Below are 25085 nucleotides of genomic sequence, written 5' to 3'. Positions count from 1 at the left end.
CACAATAAGTAAAAATATCACGCAAAAACAGAAAATAATTTTTTTTTTTATTTATTATGCTATATATATATATATATATATATATTCTCTAAAAATAAATTCACATTCACCGTTTTAGAAACCTCCCTTCCTCAGAGGTTTTTCAAGAAAAAAATTTGGCAAAATATAGGTCCAAAATATTTAAACCACTGATTCGCTAAGCTTTTTATTTTACTTAAATTACAGTTGAAAATGTTATTAATTCAATAAGAACAGTAAATTATTAAAAACAATAATTTTTTTAAAATTTCTTATTTAATTCAAACAGTCAAAAACTGATCAAACTAAATTTATTTCTACAAATTATACGTATTTGATACGTTAAAAATTATCTTAAATGAAATATTTCTCTGTCTTAACTATTCTAATTCTCATTTAATTATTTCTAATTTTTCATATTATCATCAGACCTTCTCTTACTTCTAATCTTACTTCTCGTAATTCTTACAAAATTTGGAATTACTCTATTGTTGGATTCATTTTTGATATGGGCTAAATAAAAAAAAATGTGGCGGAATTTAAAATTTAAATTATATTTAACTACAGATACGCTGAACTTTTTAATTACGTGAAATTTTAACTGGAAATGTTAATAGCTCAGCTGAAGAACTGAATTGTTTTAAAATATGATGTAACTTTCTGTAGTTAAACGATAATTTAACTTTTCTATCAGTAATTCTTACAAAACGAGAATTTACTATATAAAAATCCTGTATTATGAGTTTAATAATAATAATAAAAAAATAATACAACTGAATTTAAAATCTAAATTATTTAACCACAGATTCGCTGAACTATTTAATTTCTTGAAACATTAACTGGAAATATTAATAGTTCAGCTGAAGCACTGAATTATTTTAAAATATGATGTAATTTTCTGTAGTAAAGCGATAATTTAACTTTTCTATCAGTAATTCTTAAAAAACGAGAAATTACTATATAAAAATCCTGTATTACGAGTATAATAATAATAATGAAAAAATATTACAACTTAATTTAAAATCTAAATTATTTAACTACAGATTCGCTGAAGTATTTAATTACGTGAAACCTTAACTGGAAATGTTAATAGCTCAGCTGAAGAACTGAATTATTTTAAAATATGACGTAATTTTCTGTAGTTAAGCGATAATTTAACTTTTCTATCAGTAATTCTTAAAAAACGAGAAATTACTATATAAAAATCCTGTATTACGAGTATAAAAATAATAATAAAAAAATATTACAACTGAACTTAAAATCTAAATTATTTAACTACAGATTCGCTGAACTATTTAATTTCTTGAAAATTTAACTGGAAATATTAATAGTTCAGCTGAAGCACTGAATTATTTTAAAATATGATTTAATTTTCCTTAGGTAAACGATAATTAAACTTTTCTATCAGTAATTCTTACGGAATGGGGAATTACTCTGCTTTCGGAAAATCCTGTATTACGAGTTTAATAAATGTAAAAAAAAATTAAATTCTAAATTATCGAAGTACTGTTTTCTCAACAGAACAGTTTAGTTTTCTAAAATTTTAACAGGAACTGTTAATAGTTCAGTCCAAATATTGAATTATTTGAAAAATATATAGAATTCCTTTATCGAGATAAATTTCCCTTTGTATATTTTTAATTAAAAACTCAAATTATTAAAAATGAATCTGGATTTAATTCTTAAAATAACGTATTTCCTATGCGGGAAATTTCCTCAAAAACCTATATTCCTTCGTCTTAATTACACTCATTCTCATCTTAATTATTCCTTAACTCTTACATTCTCATCAAAACTTTTCTATCAGTAATTCTTACAAAACGAGAAATTATTATATAAAAATCCTGTACAACGAGTTTAATAATAATAATAAAAAAATATTACAACTGAATTTAAAATCTAAATTATTTAACTACAGATTCGTTTAACTATTTAATTTCTTGAAACTTTAACTGGAAATATTAATAGTTCAGCTAAATCACTGATTATTTTAAAATATTATTTAATTTTCCTTAGGTAAACGATAAATTAAACTTTTCTAACAGTAATTCTTACGGAATGGGGAATTACTCTGCTTTCGGAAAATCCTGTATTACGAGTTTAATAAATGTACTGTTTTCTTAACGGAGCAGTTTAATTCTCTGAAATTTTAACAGAAACTGTTAATAGTTCAGCCCAAATATTGAATTGCCTAAAAATATATATAATTCCTTTATTGAGATAAATTTCCTTTTAAATATTTTTAATTAAAAACTCATATTATTAAAATTGAATCTTGATTTTATTCTTAAAATGACGTATTTCCTATGCGGGAAACTTCCTCAAAATCCTATATTCCTTCGTCCTAATTACACTAATTCTCATCTTAATTATTCCTTAACTCTTACATTCTCATCAAAACTTTTCTATCAGTAATTCTCACGAAATGAGGAATTACTCCATTTTCGGAATCTTCCCTGGTACTAGTTTAATAAAAAAATAATCACGGCTAAATTTGAAATCTTCTCAGACGATGAGATTAACGAGTTTTCGCCAAAACTCTCCTTAATTTTTGATAGATTAATCGTTAGGACCAAAAGGGCGTGGTGGAATTTTCTATCTATTTCATATATTATTTAAAAGTTTCCGAGGAAAGGTTATGATGTCAAGAGTTTGCGTGAGTAATTTTGGATAAATTCTTGAAATATCTCTGTCTAATCTGCGCTCGAGTAATATCTTTTTAACTTTTGTAAAACAGGAAATATCTCCTTGCTTGGACATAAGGAAAAGTAATTTTTAAAGAAAGATGATTGAACTTAATTACACTCCCCCAATTCGGGGTTAGGCAATATTAAGAAAAGCTGTTTGAATTAAAAATTTTGTGGGGGTTTCTTTTTGTAGATTTGTAAATGTTTTAGGATATGTAAGTGACAGAAAGTAAATTGGAAATCATAAGTTTTAAAAATGACGCCGAGATTAGTTTTACTTAAATAAGAAAGGAATGCTGTTTGATGTTTAGAAGATTTTTAATAATCATTTTTCTTAATTAAAATTAAAGTTATTTGAAAGCTTTGATTTCAGTGACTTTATATACCAGTTGAAACAATTTTTTCCAGATCCCCAAGTCCCATAGGTACACGAAGAAAAAAAATTATAGTTAAATTATACTGTATAGTAATATCATTTCTGGTTAAAAAAAACTAATTTTTTATTAATAAAACCAAAACACGCGGTATTTAACCCATTCATTTCATAATTTTTCCGTTCAATAACTGTTTACCAGAAATTTTGGGTTTTCGAAATTATAATTCTTATTATTACACATTTAGTAAAACATACAAAACCGAAAAGTAATTTTAAATGAATGGATGGTTTTCACGCCATTCTCTAAGGCAGTTTTTCCCAAAGTGTGGTACGCGTACCCCCAGGGGTACGGGAACAGTTTAAGGGGGGGGGGTACGCGTTCTTATGCGAAATATCTTGCAACAAACGAAAATTTCAAAAGAATTTATTTAAAAACATAGCTAGCCATGAAAATTTACGGTTACGTAATTTTCTATTGAATATTTTTTGCAGCCTTAGCAGTTAATAATTAGTGGTGTCAGCAGCCAGTTGTGATTTTTAACTTTTGCGCAATTTTTTATAGTAAAAAATACATAATTTTTTTTATTAATGGTACACAGTTCACAGCGTAACGAAAAATTTAGAAAGGGTAGAACACGGTTATTTTTTTTGCATGAAATGGCTTTTTACTTCCTTTTTTTTAATTAATTTTTTTAATTAAAGTTTAATAGTATTTACAGAACGAAAATAAAATAATATTGTTATAAATATTGTAAAATAATAAAATAATAATAATTAATTGTTTGAGTTATTTCTTTCACAAAGAAATATATTCTGGAAACAAAACAATAAGGCACTTAATATTGATCTTTCATATAAAGAACTGGAAAGATGATTTTCATTTGTATCAAAAAAAGCTCAACTAAAAAAAAAAAAATTAGTTAAATAAAAATTAAAGAGTTTTGATTATGTAAAACATTTTCAAATGTTTCTTTCATAATTTTCTATTTGTTTTATTTGCGAAAGTTACATGATTTATTAGCAACCTTAAGAAATTTTGAAAACTTAAAATATTAAAAAAATTACAGAATTTTTTTTAATAAATAGATGTTAGGAATAATTGAGAGGGATAGATTGTTATTGATAGCGTATTATCTTGTGTTAGTTCTAATTTAAATGCAGATGCTTTTAAAATATTCTGAAAGGCATTGTACTTTAAAAGCATTTCAGTAAACTTTTTTTTAGCGAAATTTGCTTTTCCAACTTTTTGAGAGTGTTATATTTTATTTAAAGCTTATTGATAAGTGCCTTGAGCAATTTTAATACACATATTATTTTTATAGTTTGCTTTAAAAAATTTTTTTCAGTAGCATTTTTCATAATCTAGTTTATTTTATTGAAAACAATATGGACAATTGTGGTTTTAAATGGATTTTTTCCATAAAATTGCCATAATTGTTCTTCTAGAAAGTTCATGTCTATTTTTAGAAAGTTGGTTTAGTTTGGTTGGTTTGGAAACAGGTTTGAGAATACCAAAATTGATATAGATACAATGTTCTTAAAACAAAACGGAGGATTGTTGAAGAACGTTGTCTAAAATACGACGGATTGAAGATATCATTTAAATAAAAAATATCCAAAAATTGCATTTATATTCTAATGGTCATAGACAACTTGAAAATCTATGTGTCTTTAAAAACCACTTACCTCGCTACACTAGCTACACTTCATTTACCAAGACCATGGGCCTTTAGATTTCTGACTATTTCTTTGATTACAAAGTTTCCTTGATGGGTATAAATTCCATTCTTTGATCTGGATAAAATGTCGTAAAGAAAAGTTTATCAACTAAAAATCTGAGAGTTTCTTAAAAAACAGAATTTTCAAGTTACCCAAATGCTACATGGAGAAATAAATTCTTGAAAAATTACTGTGATGTATAATAAAGACATTTCAGGAAAGAATTCCGTAATTCCGGAAACAAAACCAAAATATATGGAATTTATCACATTCATACGGTAACGGTTTATCGGAAATTCTGTTTTTCACAATTATAGTTCTTAATACCAAAAATGTAGTACAAAATTGAAAACTGAAGAAATAAATTCAACCGACTAAAAGCTTTTTATGCTTATGTTCTAAAGTATCATTAAAAATTATACCACATTTTAGCTCACATTATAAAACTGTATTTTATTGTTAATTTGTTAATTTTACCAACAAGCATTGGTAAAATTTAATGAGCATTTTGATATTCCTATAAAGCCATAAACACTGTCAAGTTTTACCAAATTTTGGTAGTGTTGATATTTCTTTTTTTTTCAGTGTAAAAATAAAAGAGGGTATGATTTGGAAAATTCAATTCGGGATAAGACTTGACATATTAGTATACCTTAAGTATGTTCCCCTCTAAAAATAATAAAGCGCAGTAGCTAGTCGATTCCGAGAAAGTGCATTTAAAACTGCAAGCATTCTTTATAAACTAGTTAAATCTTCACATCTTAAATGGTGCAGTAGACTAGTGACAAGGTGTTTGCCTGACGTTTAGAGGACTGTATTTTATTTGGTCATTTTATCATGATATGATGATGATTTTGTAATTTTATCAAGATATGATGATTTGGTAATTTTATCACGATGAAGCAACCCATAAAAACTATTTATTTGGTTCAATTTAGTTTTCAGGTTTATATTTTTTACTAAATGTGTGGTAATAAGAACTGTAATTTTAAAAACCACAATTTCCGGTAAACAGCTACCATATGAAGGAAAGATTTAGCAAGTGTTTAACGCCGGTTATACAGTAAAATAAAATCCACTATTCTCTTAGATTAGAGACGCATAAATATTGCGTTAGATTTTTTATTTAAGAATTACTTTTTTAAAAATTATTCTATGACAAAACCTAAAAAACTTAATTTGTGTTATCGTTCCAGAAAATGTTTTTAACTCGCCGTAATGACAATGCATCAGAAATTTATCTAAATTATTGCGCTAAAATAATCGAAATAAAATGCTAAGAGAAATGTTGAAAAAGGAAGATTTCTGAACACAATAAATTTAATTTTTTAAGGTACGCAGCCATGCAATTGAAAAAGGATTATTCAAAATTATTTTCAAGGATTATTCAAAAAATTTTAATAGTATTTACTGAACAGAAATAAAATAATATTGTTGTAAATATTGTAAAATAATAAAATAATAATTATAAATTGTTTGAGTTATTTCTTTCACTAAGAAATATATGCTGGAAACAAAACAATAAGGTACGTAGTATTGATTTTTTTTGTATCAAAAGACGATTTTTTTGTGTCAAAAGACGATTTTTTTGTGTCAAAAACAGCTCAACTAAAAAAAATTTAGTTAAATAAAAATTACTTTTCTTAAAATTATTCTATGACAAAACCTCAAAAACGCAATTTGCGTTATCGTTCCAGAAAATGTTTTTAACTCGCCGTAATGACAATGTATCAGAAATTTATCTAAATTATTACGCTAAAATAATCGAAGTAAAATGCTAAGAGAAATATTGAAAAAGGAAGATTTTTTAAGTACAATAAATTCAATTTTTTATGGTGCACTGCCATGCAATTGAAAAAAGGAAAAAGAAACAATTTAAGTGCAAGTCTTTTATGAAACTGTCTTTTTTCAATTGCATTTAATACTATTTTCTGAAGCAGTAAAGTCGTGAATTTCTATTTAAAGTAAAAGCTTAAGAAAACTCTAGAAATAAAATTGCTAATGACGCCAGCTTAAGAAGCATTTTCTTTATTTGCTTACCATAAGTAATGATACTAACGATCTTAAATAAAACCCAAAACCTCTCATTAAATATTTAAATATTTTCAACACTTAACTAAGGTGGCATTAAAAAATAGTTGAGTCAGCATCCATTAACGAGTGTTCTTGTTTTTCTGAAAGGAAAAGAAAAAGCTGCGAAATTTAATATGTTCATTAAATAAATTTCAGCTTAGGTAATTACTTTATCTTTCACCAAGTGACTGTTATTTATTACCCATTTTCGTGAATGCTTGTATTCATTTAAAAAAAATAGAATTTTGTTATTAAAAAATAGCTTAAAAAGCAGTAAAGCATTAAAGAATAATGAAATAACGTTAAGGCATAAAAAAGAAAAATTTCTTTTGAAAATTATTTATTTTTTGCTTCTGTTTTCGTATCTTCACTTAAAAGATTTAATTTAATAAGGATACTTTGTATATTCTTTTAGTTATTAGTTGTTTTAACAGAGAAACACAGCAAAGACATCTGCTTCATTCGATTAAGATTAATAAGAATAATTAATATTATAGTTTTATTGCACATTCTTTGCAATTATGTTTATAGTATTTAAGATCACTCACTACTTAATTCGAAAAAAAATAATATTGAGTTAGTTTTGTGTTGTATTATTCATAATAAATATATGTAGGATATTTGGTCAGAAGTTACAGAAAATTCAAATATTTTACTACTTGGTGTAAAGTAGCCTCCGCCGTTTTTATCATTCAGTAAGACTAACAGTTATGATTAGCGTAAGGTAAGATAGAACATAAGAGTCAGGGAATTTCTTTATATGATAAAACATAAAGTTAAAATCGATAATTTAGAATGCATATAAACACCAATTCTTATAGTTTGTAATTCAAAAATGCACTTAGCTTAGATAAAATATTAAGATGAATTCGAACTAGGATTAACAGAATGGAAGCGGAGAAAAATTATGAATTTTAAAATAATTTAATACCATCCTTAGAGATTTAAAAATTAAAATACAATTATCCTTATTAATGAACTAAAAACATACATATTTAACGGCGATTTTTTGGTTTCTGTTTATGAATATCAGCGTTTGAAAACAACAACTCTTGTTGACTAATTCCAGGTTGTAAACAAATACCCGGCTGAAGACTCCCCGTGTAGTAAATGGTGACTGATGTACGTTAAATCTGTCAAATCCAAAGTCCTCCATGTTCCCATAACAAATCAATGCCTCTGGGGGTACTGATCCAGGAGTTTCCTTGTCTTCTGGATTGGTTCAAAATTACAAGGCTACGTAGTTGAACATTAGTTGTCGTAAACCCCAAAATTGGGTCGGCTGTTCAACGACGGATAAAAAATAAAATAAGATATTAGAATTGGAATTCATTGTATTTTTGATATTCAAGGCACACCAAAATTGGTGTTTTTGGAAGTAAAAAGAATAATCGCGTGGTATGAAAGTGGAAGAGCTTAGTGTAAGAATATTTGATTTTTATGTTAAGATTTAAAATGCATCCTTGAAATCGTTTATGAACACTGGCTTTGGTGTTCGGAATAAAGTGTTCTTTTACTCAATTTTTTGGGTCATTCAACATTACATCCGGAGAAATATTACACCACAGTTTTCTGAGTGTAGACAATTCTTAAAATTTCAGGAACTTGTAAAACACCTGACTGGACTAAATATATGGAACAGTTTATAGTAAAAATATCATTTTTGAAAAGAAAAATGGTATTAATCACAACATTACACCAAGCATTTAAACTTTTTCTAGTAAAAATTATTAACCTTTAAAATTATATTTTAAATGCTGTTCCATTCAGTTCTTTAACACGTTGAAAGCCATGGGGGTCACCGGAGACCGGCGAAGCCAAGATTATTAGAAACAAATAATTCGAGTAAATTTTGAATTTTTTTTAAATATTATTACCGTTACTAAAATGGTTTGAAGAAATGAATGCAATATTGAACACACAAAAATAGTTTTATTTATATACACGGAGATGCCAACTTGCTGCGGGCAGCGAATAAATATTTTCAAGTGGTAGTTTATTAATCGTGGTTTAATAAATTATATTTAGTAGATTTTAATCCATTACTATTTCTAAACAATTCGTAGGCTTACATATAATTCACCACTTTTTTCAGATATGTCATGCTAAACCTTTTAAAAAAACTAGCAAAATCTGTCTAATATTTGCAAATTTAGTTTGTAGTTATTTACCGTTTTGCCAGGCGGGCAAGCCATGTAAAATTATCAAGCCATTCAACGTGTTAATTAGTTTTGATAGTATGTTCACTTTCTCTATTACAGGTAAGGTTGTTTTTCAAGACCCTCTTCATCGACCTCGTGTTTACGAAGGAGCACCTCCAGGAATTCATGTAACAACCGTACATGCATATGACTCAGGCAGGAAGGCAGTAACTTACAATCTGCTAGATGTCAGAGAATACACGTTCTTCAGTGTTGATTCTTTGACTGGCAATATATCCACGGCGAAGACAATCAATAAAAGAATTGGCGATACTTACGAAGTAAGTAGGTGCACTTTTTCGAATTTGAATAATTTCACGTTGAGTTATCATTACTTTTTTGAAAACAATCATTAATATAAATCTTATTTTTTATTTATAAAGATACATGAATACAAGTACTTAATTTTTCCAAATTCGAGTGTGAGGATTTCAAATCTGAAATTAGTTTAAAAAGCAACGAATTTTTTTAATGATAGTCTATTTTTTAAAGAAATTTAAAAGTTTAAAAACGTTATATATAAACGGGGGTCGCATATATGTTGCGACAAATTTATAGGGACGTTAGGGCTTATCTGGATTCAAATTGCACAGAATCCCAAGCCTAGAAATGTCATCCGATGCAGCTATTTCTATAATATAAATTGTTTATTCGTGTACTTCTGAATAAGGCAGTCAGGCTACCTAAGCCGGGGTACCATCTCCTCTGCAGAGCATCAAAATTGTGATGCCATGTCTTCGGATCATCTTTAAGGATGATCCAAACCGTCGCGAATAGCCCATTGTTCAGCTTTAGTGCGATGTAAATAAAAAAATAACTGCAACTTTTGAATATGTCATAATAAGGAAGTGCCTCCAACCACGCAAAATAACATTTCCTGCATGGATTTCTATGCAATTTTAATCCTGATGATGTTCCCTAACATCTTTGCTACTCCCTGTTATATATAAACGCTTTTAAACTCGTACATTTCGTCAAAAAAGGGGCTAAAATGTCATTCAAAGAGGAAAAATTCGTAGCTTTGAAAGAGAAAATGATTGCAGATTTGAAATCTGATACTTGAAAATATCCAAAATCCGCAAGCAAAATAATGCAGCAGGATAAAAAAATTCTCAGTGTAATCTGTTAGTTTTAAGTCCTTAATTAGTACTTTAGATTGCCTATGCAAGGTGCCTCAAATTTATGTTGCCAAAAAGAATGAGAGAAGAAGTCCCACAAAAATAAATATAACGCAATTTCTGCGAAGCTCACATTTACAAGAAATTATACTAGAGAAGACGCTCGATTTTTTTTTTGTAAAGCTGTTGTGGCAGTAGATGATTTGTTTGCTAAAGTGTACTACTCCCTGAAACTCCGGTATAATACATGTCTGCTGGCGATTGGTAAATGCTTTGAACATAAGTCCTAAATTAGTTTCATGTGTGGAAATGTGTGCTCGCAAACACTTCCTAGATTCGCTTGGAAAGGTTGCAAATAATACTTAACAAATAAGGACAAAAAACAAAAATGGCCCCACATCATTTAACACACTTTCCATAAAGCATACATTTACAACAAAGTACGCTCGAAGTTTTTGTAATGATGTTGTGCCAGTAGAGGATTTGTTTGCTAAAGTGTACTATTCTCTAAAAAGCTGTTATAACGCGTGTATCCAGGCTATGAGTCAAAGCTTTGAACATTGAACATAAATTAGCTTCATGCGTATTTTCAAACGCTTCGTATATCCGCTTCAAGAGGTTACAAATTATACGTAACATATAAGGGTACATATAACGCAACCAACCGATATCTCCATTTCTCTTATTTCCCCTGTTTGAGGCCTTACCGCGTTATATGAAATTATCACCTGATAAACTAGTATCACCTGAAAATATCATTACACTTATGACATCTGAAAATATCACCACACTTACACTATATGAAGTTATTGTCAGAAATTCTAGTGACATCTGAAGATATCACTACACTTTTACCATCTTTAGATATTACCACACTTAAACTATTTGTATATATCACCACACTTATACCATATGAAGTTATCACCAGACTTATATCATTTGAAGCTATCACCAGACTTATGCCACTTGAAGATATTACAAAATTTATACCATTTGGAGATATCATCACATTTGTAACATTTGTATACAGCATTACACTTGTACCATTTGCATATAGCACCGCACACATACAGTTTCCATTTATGATAACTTTCATATCACTTGCACAAATCTCAATACAGTCTTAATAATTTTTTTATTTATAGATCATTGTTGTAGCAATCAGCCAAGGGGAAACAAAATTGCGCCAACTGCAAATCGCTGTTTCAGAATACAATATCCATCCTCCTGTCTTTGAACATGACGTTTACAGAGGTGAAATGCACATACGTTCCAAAGTTGGTTCTACAGTTCTAAAGGTGAAAGCAAAAGACGAAGATATGGTTTCTTATAACGCAAAGGTTCTGTACAAACTGGATTTTCCATATGATTCACGTGGCCGTTTCACTATTGATCCAGCAACTGGTGTATTGTCTTTGGTAAGAGCGTTGGACATCGAAACTTCTGAGCCGGTCATAGATTTAGGAGTAACAGCTGTTGATGGTGGATCACCCGTAAGAACAGATTATGCCAAGATTGAGATACTTGTAAAGACAATATCAGGTACATACTAAAAATTTACTCACAATGAACTAAACATTTATCTAAAGGTTTATTGACAAAAATATGATTATCTGAAAAAGATTTTAGATAATCAAAGTTACTAAACCTATGGGTATAACTTTGGATAAAACTGTATAATTCGGTAAGTATTAACCTACTTGGAAATATATAAAATTATAGCTAGCTAATCATTTTGTTTGATAAAAATATGATTATCTGAATCAAAATTATAGACAATCAAAGTTATTAAACCTATGGGTATAACGTTGAATAAAATTGTATAATTCGGTATGTATTAACCTTCCTGGAAATATATAAAATTATAGCTAGCTAATCATTCTGTTTATCGTGTAAAATTGTTCATTTAATTTTATGAAATTGATGAGCCGAAGTTTTTTTAAAGGATGATACTGGCTAATATTTATGCAAGTAAGCCAGTTTGTTTCCTCTTAATTTTGATAAATTTAATCACGATGAAGCTATTAAGATCAATATCGATACAAATTAACCGTTGATAAATGCTTGTTTAATAAAGCTAACTCGCTCATGCTCAACATGTAGAAGAAAAGTACGGTAGTAGTTCAGTAGATTATTTACGTCAAACTAGAGCTTCATGTTGGGCTATTGGTGACGGCCTGGGAAACACCTTTGATGTTGATCCAACAACAAGCCATCAGAATTTTAATTCTCGGAAGAGGGGAGGGCTCTCCCACTTTGGTGGCCAGATGACCTGCGTTCGAAGTCGCTCCCTTTACGGCAAAACAGTTTAATGAGCAAACCACAACCAGTGATGCTTGACTTTGGTATTCTACTGGGAACCTTGTCCGTACAATCATTCCATTGCTGGATAGAAGAAAAGTACAGAAAACTACCATGTTTAGTTCAACGGGGATAGAATTATCAGATTTCATATTCATATTTTACTGCTGTGGTCAGCGACGATTTAGAGCGTAATGCAAATAAATCAATCCATTTCGAAATTTAAGTCTCAGTCATTTGTATCTGATTTATCTTAATTTTAATCATGTTTTATCTCCTTAGAACCTAGAGATGTAAGGTCTGCAAACGCTACGGGATCTACTGTTCAAGTATGCTGGTCACGTCCAGAATTTGGCCAAGTTCTAGGATATATCATTAAATACAGAGAACAAAAAAGTCCACACGGCACCCCAGCCTTTTTGAATATCACATCAGGCGCAACGTCGAAGTGTTCAACTTTGGTGGAGCTTAAACCTTGGACGGATTACGAATTTAGGATATACGGTTGGAATAGATATGAAACTGGTCAAGGAAGTTCAGTCGGTAGCTTTGGAACAAGACCAGACTGTAAGTATCTTTTTATATTGAATTGAACTAAAAATATTAATGCGTGATTTTTAACTATATTCACAGTTGAAGTGAAATATTTACATAGACATATACAATCGTTTACCTAATTAAAGACTACAATAGCAATCGGAAATAGCAATCGACATGTTTTAAGCACCTCAAAAACAGGCCAGCATTTTTAGCGACCCATCGTTTATACTATCATACTATTAAGTTCATACTATCGTTTCGTATCGTTCATATCATATCAAGATATTTCATATCACTTCGTTCATATCGTTAATTTCATATCATTTTACTTCGTTCATATCGATAATTTCATTTCATATCATATCAAATTATGCTATTCATATTATAATTTATAATTTCAGCAAACTTTATATGATGACAAGTTGACGCCTACTATTGCACAAGCTAATTCTTTACTTGATTAGACGACGATATTATGATTATATTTAACATCTTATCAAGGTTGTAGAAAAATAATACAGGAAGGACTGCGGAAGGTTTGCAGAAGGTTGCAGATAGGTTTCATCAGATTTGTTATTCCAATAATAGATCTTTTTAAATAATTTATCAAATAAGTAATAAATTCTGTCTTTTAAATGTTTTTAATCTGTTACAGCTGTTAGAGCAACCAGTAAAGCGGCTGAGCAAATTAATTTCAATCTAAACTGCAATACAATTTGCTTGCTTCATCTCACTACAAAAACAAGATTTCAAGTTTTATAAGTGTCAAACAGATTATAGGTTATAATTATAAATTACGTATTGTTTGGTCGCATTTTCTAAAAACATTCATTTTAAAATTCAAAAAGAAAGTATATATGCGTGTAATATTACTTTTAATCTAATATAAAAATATTTTTTAATTTTCCCCCCCACAGACTGTCAAATGAATATTTGTCAACATGGTGAATGTCATATACTCAATGAAGAACCTGGATACCACTGTGATTGCAAAGAAGGATACTACGGTGAGGTCTGTGAAAAATTGAATCCCTGCATTCTGGAACCGTGTGAGAACTTTGGAAAGTGCTTCAACATTACAAACAACAAGCACCGATGCGAATGTCTCCCCGGATTCTCTGGACAAAACTGCAGTGATTTCAATCCTTGTGCAATCAGGCCATCTCCCTGCCTGAATGGAGGGCGATGCGAAAGTACAGCCAGCCACAAGTACCAATGTTATTGCATGGAAGGATATTACGGAAAAACATGCCAGTTTTATAATCCTTGTTCTGAAGAACCGTGTAAAAACGCAGGGAAGTGTCATAATGAATCACAAGAGGAGTATATTTGCAAATGTGCCTCTGGATTTACTGGTATTAATTTTAAATATTAAGAAGTGTCGAAAAATGCGTAAATTGCAATTTTTTTCCAGAAAAAAACACGCTCATTTATTTGGTTGTTTGATGCAAGCCTTTGTTAAAAACAATTTTATTCAGTTTGATGCTCCTATTGTGTAAAATCTATAAAATTAAGTTTTTCTGATTTAATATTCAGTCAAAAAGCTAGTGAGTATCCCATTTTTAAAAAAATGTTGATAAGAAATTATACATAATATCAGATTCTGTGAGGAGGGGGAAGATAATGCTATTGCATTTGATTATTTCTGAAGTAAAAAATAAATTCTAAATACAAAAAAAAAATTGGGTTTTTTTTGACGGCTTATGCATAATATAAATATTTTTGACCATAACGATTTCAGAAACGTTAAAAGAATGGAAAGGTATCAAATTACTTTACTGTAAATAGCATAATAAAAAAAAACTCCGGTGGTTTTCGGGGTGGTAGCTGGTCCATGGTGGACTACGGGTTAACATTATTCTTCAGGCATTCGACTGTGTTGTTCTGACTAATTTGTTCTCGCCCACTGACGGATTTCCATTTATCTCAAATATTTTGGATTATTCTTCAGGTATTCGACTGTGTTCTGACTAATTTGTTCCCGCCCACTAACGGATTTCCATTTATATTAAATATTTTGGATTATTCTTCAGGTATTTGACTGTGTTGTTCTGACTAATTTGTTCTCGTCCACTGACAGATTTCCACTTATCTCAAATATTTTGGATTATTCTTCAGGTATTCGACTGTGTTGTTCTGACTAATTTGTTCTCGCCCACTGACGGATTTCCATTTATCTCAAATATTTTGGATTAACTAATAGCAAGTGTCGTTTCTTTCTCATAAAGTCATTGTTTCGCTGTTCCACACTGATCACAACTTAGAATCGAAATCTGTTATCTTATAAAATTGCGTGTCTGTAAATACCAACGTTTGTCTGTTAAGCAGCGCGTACACAGACAGGAATCTTATTTTAATATACACGGTCTAGTCGCATTAATGAGATCACCACCTACTTTCTACGTAAATGGTGAAATAACCCATCGATGAAGGCAGATGGCAGCACATTGAAATGAAGTGTTTATAAAAGGAGTCCGAAGGAATCCGGAAACATTGCAATCATTGTTTCAATTCAGAAACGGAACGATTTTTCTGATGTCCAAAAGGGAATAATCATTGTCTTACGGGCCAAGGGTTCAAGCATTTCCAAAACGGCTTATTTTGTGAACTGTCAACGTGCCGCCGTGATAAAAGTGTAGCATGCACGACAAAACGACACTATTTAAAGTCAGCAACGAGGTAAATGTGGTTCGCCACGGACCATAGATGGCCGACTTCAACAGAGACTGCAGAAATACGTTCGGATGAATAAACGTGTAACCATTGAGCATCTGACCCCCCCCAGATGAGCCAAGGGGTTAGGAGCAATGTATACTCATCAAAGGTTCAGTAAACGTTGCCTGCGTATGGACCTTCGCAATAAACGCCTGGTTAATGCACGTATGCTGACTGATGCTCATCAAAGACGAAGACTGAAATTTTTATGCCAGTTAAGCAACTGGACGCCGACTGAGTGGCAACAGGTGAATCACCGATGAATCACGCTTTTTGCTCCAACAGGCAAATGAACATCGGCAAATACGGCGGGAAACGTCTGAAAATAAACACCTTGTAGCAATTGCTGGAAGAGTTCAAGGGGGGATTTTCTGAGTTCACTTATCATTGTGGAAGGCGCAATGGATCAACACGCGTTCGTATCGGTCATTGCGATGTTCAGCCCTGCAACCTACATATGAATTTTTTTCTCAGGATGATAACATCTACGAGCAGGACAATTTGAAGCGTCATACAGCTCATAGTGTTACCATCAGGGTAAGTTTACCGTCCTCTTTTGGCCACCTTACTCCCCAGACTTAAGACTATCGCCTTTCACGTTTCTATGAAAGGTAGTTATTTGACTTTTAATAGGTAGATACGTTAATGTGACCGAACTGAGTAAGTGGAGGTATTTGCTATGAAATTAATCATATGATAAAGTATTGCTTAAACTGATTTATGTTAACATCAGAAATTAAGAAAAAAGTGAAAATCGAAAAAAATATCTTTAAAGTCAAGCAATTACCAAGTTCAAATGAAAATTGTAATAAAAATAGTTTGTTTAGTTAAGTATAACACACATAAAGGTTCCTTAAATTATATATTATTTTATTAAGGTAGAAATTGTGAGGTGGATATAGACGATTGTGAATCATCTCCTTGCAAGCATGGGGGTACTTGTAAGGATGAAATCAATGACTTCTATTGTCATTGTGCACCTGGATACAAAGGAAAACGCTGTAACCTTGTAGGTAAGTATGATCTCTTTAGTTTATATTTCCATCGGTAATAAACAGCTGATTCAAACATCAAAGGCTCAATTCTCAATCTTTAACTCCAAAATATGGTAATGTTAAAATCAACTGAACTTTTAAGAACTAAATTAAATTTTGCTGGCGAAACACGGCAAAAAACCTCCAGTTCAATGATACTTTAATTTATGAGTTTTGTGGTAAAATAATTATCGCAAACTGTTGGAAATTTCGATGGGTAGGGAATTAAAATTTATTTTAAATTTGTTGTAACATTAACTAAGTAAACTAATTAATCTATCTAAATTCTATTAATCTATCTAGATTGTAGATTGTCTATCTGGATTCTAGTAATCTATCAAGATTCTAGTAATCTATCAAAATTGTAGATTGTCTATCTAGATTCTAGTAATCTATCTAGATTGTAGATTGTCTATCTAGATTCTAGTAATCTTTCTAGGCTTTAGATTGTACTAAGTAACCTAGGTTGTAGTTAACAGTTATCACTGTTAACTTAATTAACTAAGTAATAAGTAAGTTAAGCCATATTATTGTACTTCTTTAACTTGATATCACGATACTATGGTTAAACCAAAACTGAAAGATGGGTATAATTTAATTTATTATTAAGGATGCGGCAAATTTGAGGAGCATTATGGTTCAAGATATTTATGTTATAGTTCACTATTGAATCGGCTTTTATAGATAAGAACTCAGTGGGCACATTGTTTTACACAAAATCATAAGTTTCTTTTATAAATTTGAAGTTGCTTTTTAATTAGCAATACATTATTTTTTCATTAGTGAAATTATGATAACAGCTTTATGCTGATAACAGCATTAATTATAATAACAGCTTTTCAGTTCCTTAGCTTAAAATTTTATTTGAAAGTATTCAGAACTTAAAAGCAAATGGAGAGTTAAGAATTATTCGTCTAATTTCTTAAAGAAGACTCAAAAATACATTCAAGCTTAATGCCTTTCCCAAAATATTATCAAAACCTCTTTTCCAGAAACAATATATTTAAATTAAACCTTATTAACTCTAAATAATGAATCTTAAGACGGGATACATAGCTCTTTTAATAAAATGATTCACTGAATAATTAAGTTTAAAACCTGCCCTATCTCTATTTTATAGAACATTGTCCTTCTGACACATTGTACAGCAGTAAAGGTGTATTTCGATGGAATTCTACCTCCCATGGAAGTGCCCAGTTAATCGAATGTCCTTTTGGATCCAGTTATCCTGATCAAGAGTCCTCCACTGGTTACGCCAAGAGGAAATGTTACCTTCTATCGAATGGATCTGTCGTTTGGGGACAAACAAATCTCAGTAGTTGTCGAGAAGAGGTATAATGATACTCTGCTCTTTTAATTCTTAATAATTGAAAAACCAAGTTGAGTTTATTTGGAAGATTTAATATCCTCTAAATACTTAAAATGAATATGTTTAATCTTGTATTTAAATTGACGTTTCAAAACAGTTAATTTCTTATAAAAGTGAATATATTTATAATAGGAAATGAATATATTTATAATAAGAAATGAATTTTTAATAAAAATAAATATATTTCTAAAAAGAAACATGGCAATGCTACCTTCCTCTTTAATTCCTATGAATAGATAAACTATGTTGAAATCGCTTGGAAGATTAAATATATATTTCTCGTTTAAATAATTAACATGAATATCTTTAATCTTGTATATAAAGAATGTTTAGACGCAGTTATTTTTTAATAAAAATGAATACATTTCTAATAAGAATGAATATATTTCGAATAAGAAATGAATTCTAATAAAACTGAATGTATTTCCAATAAAAATCAATATATTTCTAATAAGAAATGAATTTCTAGTAAGAATAAATAAATTTCTAATAATAAATGAATAGTTTTTTTTAGATGCATTTGGTTTTTGAGCCGCCATCTGAGAAATATGTCTCAATTGTTTGGTCAGGAGAACGCTCCAAAGTTTTGACCCGTTAATGCTAACTTTACTCTTTTGTGTATTTCGCCATGTCTCAAAAACTGAATAGAAATTTTCTTTCTTCACACAATTATAAAATCTGCTTGCCCATTCAAAAAATAGTGTTTAATATTTAAAAATAAAATTTATTATTTTTTATTACATTATTTAATAATAGGCGAAAATATTTTGAATTGTAAAGTGTAAAATTTTTTACATCATTTTAAAAATGTATTCTTACGTGGCAAAATACATAATTAGAGCAAGATTAATCGAATATTTCCTGAGAAATTGAATTTTTAAAAAGTCGTAATTTTTTTTTTTGAAATCTTAGATCGTAAGATCTGATTGTTAGAACAAAAGTTATTTAAAGTGGTTCTTTTTCTGCACACTGTACGTTTTTTGAGCATTTCTTTAATTTTGATCGAAGCCATCAATGCAGTTGTTTTTAAACGACAACCAAAATGGACCAGAATAGAATGTTTGAAAAAATATTGAAAACCAGAACAGAACCTAAGTTCATAACAAAAATTTGAATTTCAGGTGTATAAAACTGCTGAAGAGCTCACTGCTGAACTTTTCATTCTAACCGAAGATCCTAGACACCTAAACATCGAACGCCTTCAAGTAGCCACAAAACAAATAGAAGGAGTCTTTGAATATGCTTTGCATGATAAAAGGGTAATGATTTAAGCAATAATTAGTTAGAAAGTATAAAAGCTTGCAAAAAAATTTTTGAGAAAAAATTTTGACCGTGTCTCACAACTACTATTATTAATATATAGATATTTAGATGATGATTAGGATATGATGATTAGGATAGATGATGATTAGGACATATACTCATTACTGTAACGTATCAAGATATATTAAGAAACAGTTCTTTGTTTTATTAAAAAAACGTTTATTTCACACCAAAACAAATACAATAAGAAATATAAAGTACCCGTAACGGGATAGTTAAGTCTTATAAAACAAAGTAGAAAAAGTGCCCGTAACGGGATATATGAAAACTCAAATTCCACAGCAAAAACTAATTTCTAAAAAATCAACAACTCTCTGTTGTTCTACCAAAAAGTCTTCTAATTTTATCGTTTGCTTTTATTTTATTGTTTATTTCTTTATGTGTTTATTTTATTTTATTCATGCTTTTGCTAGCCAATTATTCTTTAAATATTTTTAGACTTTTTACGGAGCCACAAATTAGTACTAAATAAAGGCATTTTATCTCTTTTTAGTTTTATCTGGCATTCAAATTGGTTTTAATGTCTTTTATCCCATATAGAGAAAACATTTCTAGTAAAATTACTGCCCTTTATAGCAATGACAGTTTTGGTAAAATTATCATAATTCTGGTTATTAAAACCAAAATTAAACCGCTCATTTGATAATTTTTCCCTTCATATGGTAACAGTTTGCCGGAAATTTCAGTTTTCAAAATTATAGTTTTTATTTTCTTATATTGAGTGAAAAATACAAAACTCAAAAGTAAATTTAACCAAATAAATGGTTTATTCATGCCACAATTGCTTAAAATTTTCATTGATAGTAAATAAATACTTTTGCAGATTGCCTATAACGTGTTGTCCATTGTCAGCAATTTACTAGCTATCAGTGATTCTCTTCTATGGACTGGAGATGTTAATGGCACTGTCACTAGAAGGTATGCAAGTGTATATATAATGCTATATAAGATGTTCAAATGTATTCAAGATGTTCAAAAATTAAGAAATTGGTCCAGTATCTCAAGAAATACAAATGTAATCAAAATAAAAAAGAACTGCAAGGAGATATTTCATAAGATGTATTTATTAACGCACTCCAAATGGTTCTCACAATGCACGATGTTGAGTTTGGAAGTGAAGATTGAGTTTTGTGTTATTAGAAAAGTTTTTTCTACATATCAAATGCATTTATTTTTATTGATTTTGATTTAACATGCATTTCTCTAGACATCTCCAATCGAAAAAAAAATTGTACTTAATTTTCAATTTGAGATCATAGCGCCATCTAATAACCGAAATGCCCAAACCTGTAAACAAAAGTGTGCTACGTTTCTATGGGAAAATCAAATCTGCATTTGAAATTTGGATCCCTATATCCCCATATAAGTTTTTGAAATTACAAGGGTGAGATGGTAGTTGATGTTGAGTGTCATTAATTGCATGATTTGAAAATATTTCGCTCATGCATTTTTAGCTTTCTCATTTATAAAATTTTCGAGCATCTTGAATAAACTGTTATGCTAGTTAAGCTGAATGTCTTTTATTTTTCTTCATTTCAAGAATTACTGACATTCTTTAAGTTTGTGTACGTCAATAACAGTCACATTCCTATAAGGCTGAAATTTCCCGGTCAAAAAAAAATTCTTGTAATGACAATTCTTGTTAAAAAAAAACATAATTCCGGTTAAAAAAAATTACGGTATTTAAACCAGTTATTTGGTGATTTTTTTAGTTTTTATGGTAATGGTTTACCGGAAATTCTTGTTTCAAAGATACAGAGTAAGTAAATTGTTTGTATGCCATTCTCTATGTCATCATGAAATTACTATATTTACTAAGTTTTATCTCATATTTCAAAATTATATTTGAATATCAATTTTATTACTATCATTTCCAAAGGCCGGGATAGTATGGTTGGTAGGGCGCTGGAACCATGTCCAAGAGTACGTGGGCTCGATCTTCGCCTGCCGAAGAATCCCCGTGTAGTAAACAGTGACTGATGCACGTAAAATCTGTCGAGTTGCAAAGTCCTCCATGTTCCCTTAACAAATCAATACCTCTTAGGGTACTGATCCAGGAATTTTCTTGTCTTCTGGATTGGTTCAAAATCACAAGGCTACGGAGTTAAACATTAGTAGTCGTAAACCCAAAATTGGGTCGGCTGTTCAACGACGGTTATAAAATAAAATAATTTTCAAAGCACTTCGGTAAAAATTGCCGATTTTTATGGTGTTCTAATAGAGTTAAAAATGAGGTAAGTTTGTCCATATTCTGATAGTTTTAACCATTATTTTTTCTCATTGTATATAAACTAATAATAAGTTAATTAACATGTTATTTAAACACAGTAAAAGTTAATTAAATAATAATACATGGTAATCGGGCTTTTACATTAGGCTATGTGATGGGACATTCTCCTTTCGCAAAGTTGTATCAGTTAATAACTGCTTAATTTATTTTTAAAAATTAAATTATGAAAACAAATATTTAGCTCTGGGGATGCAGTTAACACCTCCTAGTAGAGAGAAGGCCTCCGCACCGGTTACCACATACGAGAATTCGGATACTTAAGTCTGAACGTTGTGGAATCTTTGGTATTTTCCACACTGCTCAATTGAATAGCCTGAGGAGGTGTATATAGACAAGGTCTCTCTTTAAGAAGGTGTTTGTACAGTACACCTAGCATATGCGTAATGGAGAAAAATATTTTACAATATCAGTTCAAATATATAATTATGTTTCTTTTTTTTTCTAGAATAACAGATTTGGTTGACAAATATGCATCGGATGTTAGTTTGGAGAGAGGAGAGGAGTTACAAATTGAAACAGAGAATTTGGTTGTCAAGGTTGTGTCTTGGGATAGAGAAATAAATGGAGTTGGAAGCGATGACTTAACATTTATGGTACATTATCAAACTCGGCAGCAAAAAGAAAGCAGAAGCAAAGGAGGAAACAGATCATTACTGATTCCACCTTCTTTTTTGGATGATATAAGAGATGATGGGATGATTTCATTTAACAATGTGATTAAGTGATTATTTAGTATCATACTTTATTTATCTGACTTACTATGCTGCTTTTGGTTTGAGATGTAATTTGCCATTTGCTGCAGAATTTTTATAAAGAATATTTTTTATACTTTTTTTTTCATTATTTTGCATTAATTTAAGTCAAAATAAGAGAGAAATATTATAATTAGATTTTTAATAATTTATGGCTGTGAAATACAGCATGAAACACAAATATTCAAGCTCACTTTCAAGCAGTTTTTCAAATTTGCACTTATTTGCTGCTTTTTAGATCTAAGAGAAACAGTTATGAGTCATAGATTTTTTTTAAGTTACAAAATTCAGTCGTGGTTATTCAGGGAGCAGAGCGTTCACCTTCCAATGAGATGAACAGGGTTCGAATCACAGCCATGGCTGATCGATACAAGCTCCGCACCCGGCTCTCACCGACTACAGTGCTAACGTGAAACTATCCTCAGTGGTAGGCGGATCATGGGTTAGAGTCCCCTTGCCGTGAAACTAACCATGGAAGAATTCCGTGGTTTTCCTCACCTTGTAACACAAATTCGGGTTTGGTCCATCAAAAAATCCTCCAGAAAGGCAAATTTCTGTCAATACACTTGATCCAGTAGTTTCCTCATCTTCTGGATTGGGTGTGCAGATTCTACGTGTTTTAATTGTATAAGTAAAGTTTTGTAGTTTTTGCCGTTTAAGTTGAAATTGAGTGAAATAAGCTGAAGTATAATTTTTGAAAAAGAATTTTTACTAATTTCTAGAAAGGTTATCAAAAAAATGCAATTCTTTATTCTCGAATTAATTTATTTTCCTTTGAATTTCAAAGTTCGATAAGAAATGCTGATGCTTAATTTGTAAACGTATATCGTTTAGCAATTTGATCAATGTAATGTCATTGGAAAGAAAAATATTTTAATAAAATTTCTGATTTCAGTTTTATTACAATTTTACATAAATAATTTTATAAAAATAATCTTAATATTAAATAAATAATGAATTATTGTTTTGATACTAGCCCTTTACAGGTTTCAAAATAACATTACTAGTTTAAAAAAAAGTCTTAACTCTTGGAGCGCCTGTGACTTTTTCACGGGAACCTAGATATATGCCTTAATCATTTTCATTTCCTCAAAGAAACTGATGATGGGGGGGGGNGGGGGGGGGGGGGTACGCTGGATAGCCTGGTTGGCAGGGTGCTGGATTCATGTTTGTTAGAACAGGAGTTAGAACCCAGCCTGCCGAAGACCCATATCATGTAGTAAATGATAACTGGTGCACGTTAAATCTGTCGGATCGCAAAGTCCTCCATGCTCCCATAACAACCTCTGGGGTACTTCAATAGGAGATTGATCGTTCTCTGGTGCAGGTTAAAATTACGATCTGTGGATAAATGAATGGGTCCGCCCTATAAGCAATGGGTGCGACCAGAGACCAATCAATCGCACCAGTTGCCTTAATGGCCAACGAGAACAACAGATGATGGATATTTACTCTACTTGGTCATATCTTCTGATACATGCAAAATGCCTGACCACCCCCTAATAATAATTTCAGACATAAAGTCCGCTGTTATTTGGATTCTCTATTAATTTTTATGAAAAAATTATGCCAATATAATTCTGCAATCAACAATTTTAGATAGGAAGTTAAATAGTATACAGTTGCATTTTTTTAGATTTTCCATAAAAAATCTTTATTTTTATACAATTAGCGTTAAAAGAATTTCTGAGGGTCATCAAAATCTGTTTTCATCGGTTTAAACTGTTTTAAAATGAGATTTTAAAAAATCGAAGAACTGAAAAAAGTATAGTTTCAAATTATTTATTTAAAACCATAAAACGCCTAATTTCAATTGCTTTAAAGTTTTGAGGAAAAATCCATAGAAGTTCTTAAAATTATCAAGTGCTATTAGTCCTTATCTATCTTAAAGCACCCTCTTTATTTTCTACCTTTTCTTAAAGGTATTATGCTGCCTAATAATACAATATAATCAAAAGCTTGTTAAGTGTAAAAAATAAAAGAAAGCACAAATTTAAATTTTTACCTAAAATCTGATATGGTGAAGGTAGAGGCCCCCTCGTCAACTCGTTTGTAGTGTCAAATGAGTAAAGAGAACAAATACAAAACTGTACTTTCATACAAATAATTTTAAACTATTGAATTTATGAAGTTTGTTTTGATTTCATTTAATTTGGAGCAATAACAGAAAGAGACTGATATATAAGAATACCTGACTAACCTAGATAGAAATGACATAATCGTAAGTGCAGTCGTTCCCACTTAATTGCATATCGGATAATCGAATAAAAATAAGATAATCGCTTATACGAATAAAATTTAAAGGAACCAAATCGTTTTACACGAAACTAATGTTAAATTTTAAACGGATACTTGTTGCTTCTAGCCCCCGCTTAATTGCATAAAGAGGAAGTACTGAAAAAAAATGCTTATTTTAAAGAAATGTTTCACAAGTTAGAATGAAATTTCCATTTTTCAATTCCCACTGGATTGCCTAAAAAAGTCATTTGGCAGCTTTTTTATTTCAATTAGAAAACAATGATGCATATAATGACACAATTTCTTAGAGTTTGTGACTTTTTGTACAACA

The 25085-nt window shown here is 30.2% G+C and overlaps 1 protein-coding gene across 1 annotated transcript in view; it reads left to right on the top strand.

Moving 5' to 3' along the window:
* LOC107457219 (uncharacterized) overlaps nucleotides 1–25085 on the top strand; it is a 78941-nt gene that overhangs the window by 36101 nt on the left and 17755 nt on the right. The window contains exons 2-10 of the mRNA XM_071186662.1: nucleotides 9135–9355; nucleotides 11338–11734; nucleotides 12776–13060; nucleotides 13951–14388; nucleotides 16627–16761; nucleotides 17903–18114; nucleotides 19273–19410; nucleotides 20298–20392; nucleotides 22210–22477. Of these exons, the coding sequence (XP_071042763.1) occupies nucleotides 9135–9355; nucleotides 11338–11734; nucleotides 12776–13060; nucleotides 13951–14388; nucleotides 16627–16761; nucleotides 17903–18114; nucleotides 19273–19410; nucleotides 20298–20392; nucleotides 22210–22477 (2189 nt within the window). The remainder of the gene's footprint in view (nucleotides 1–9134; nucleotides 9356–11337; nucleotides 11735–12775; nucleotides 13061–13950; nucleotides 14389–16626; nucleotides 16762–17902; nucleotides 18115–19272; nucleotides 19411–20297; nucleotides 20393–22209; nucleotides 22478–25085) is intronic.

Source organism: Parasteatoda tepidariorum, chromosome 10 (genome assembly GCF_043381705.1).
Source record: "Parasteatoda tepidariorum isolate YZ-2023 chromosome 10, CAS_Ptep_4.0, whole genome shotgun sequence".
Classification (NCBI taxonomy): domain Eukaryota; kingdom Metazoa; phylum Arthropoda; class Arachnida; order Araneae; family Theridiidae; genus Parasteatoda; species Parasteatoda tepidariorum.
Note: the sequence above shows the minus strand (reverse complement) of the source record. Positions and strands in the feature narration are given on the sequence as shown.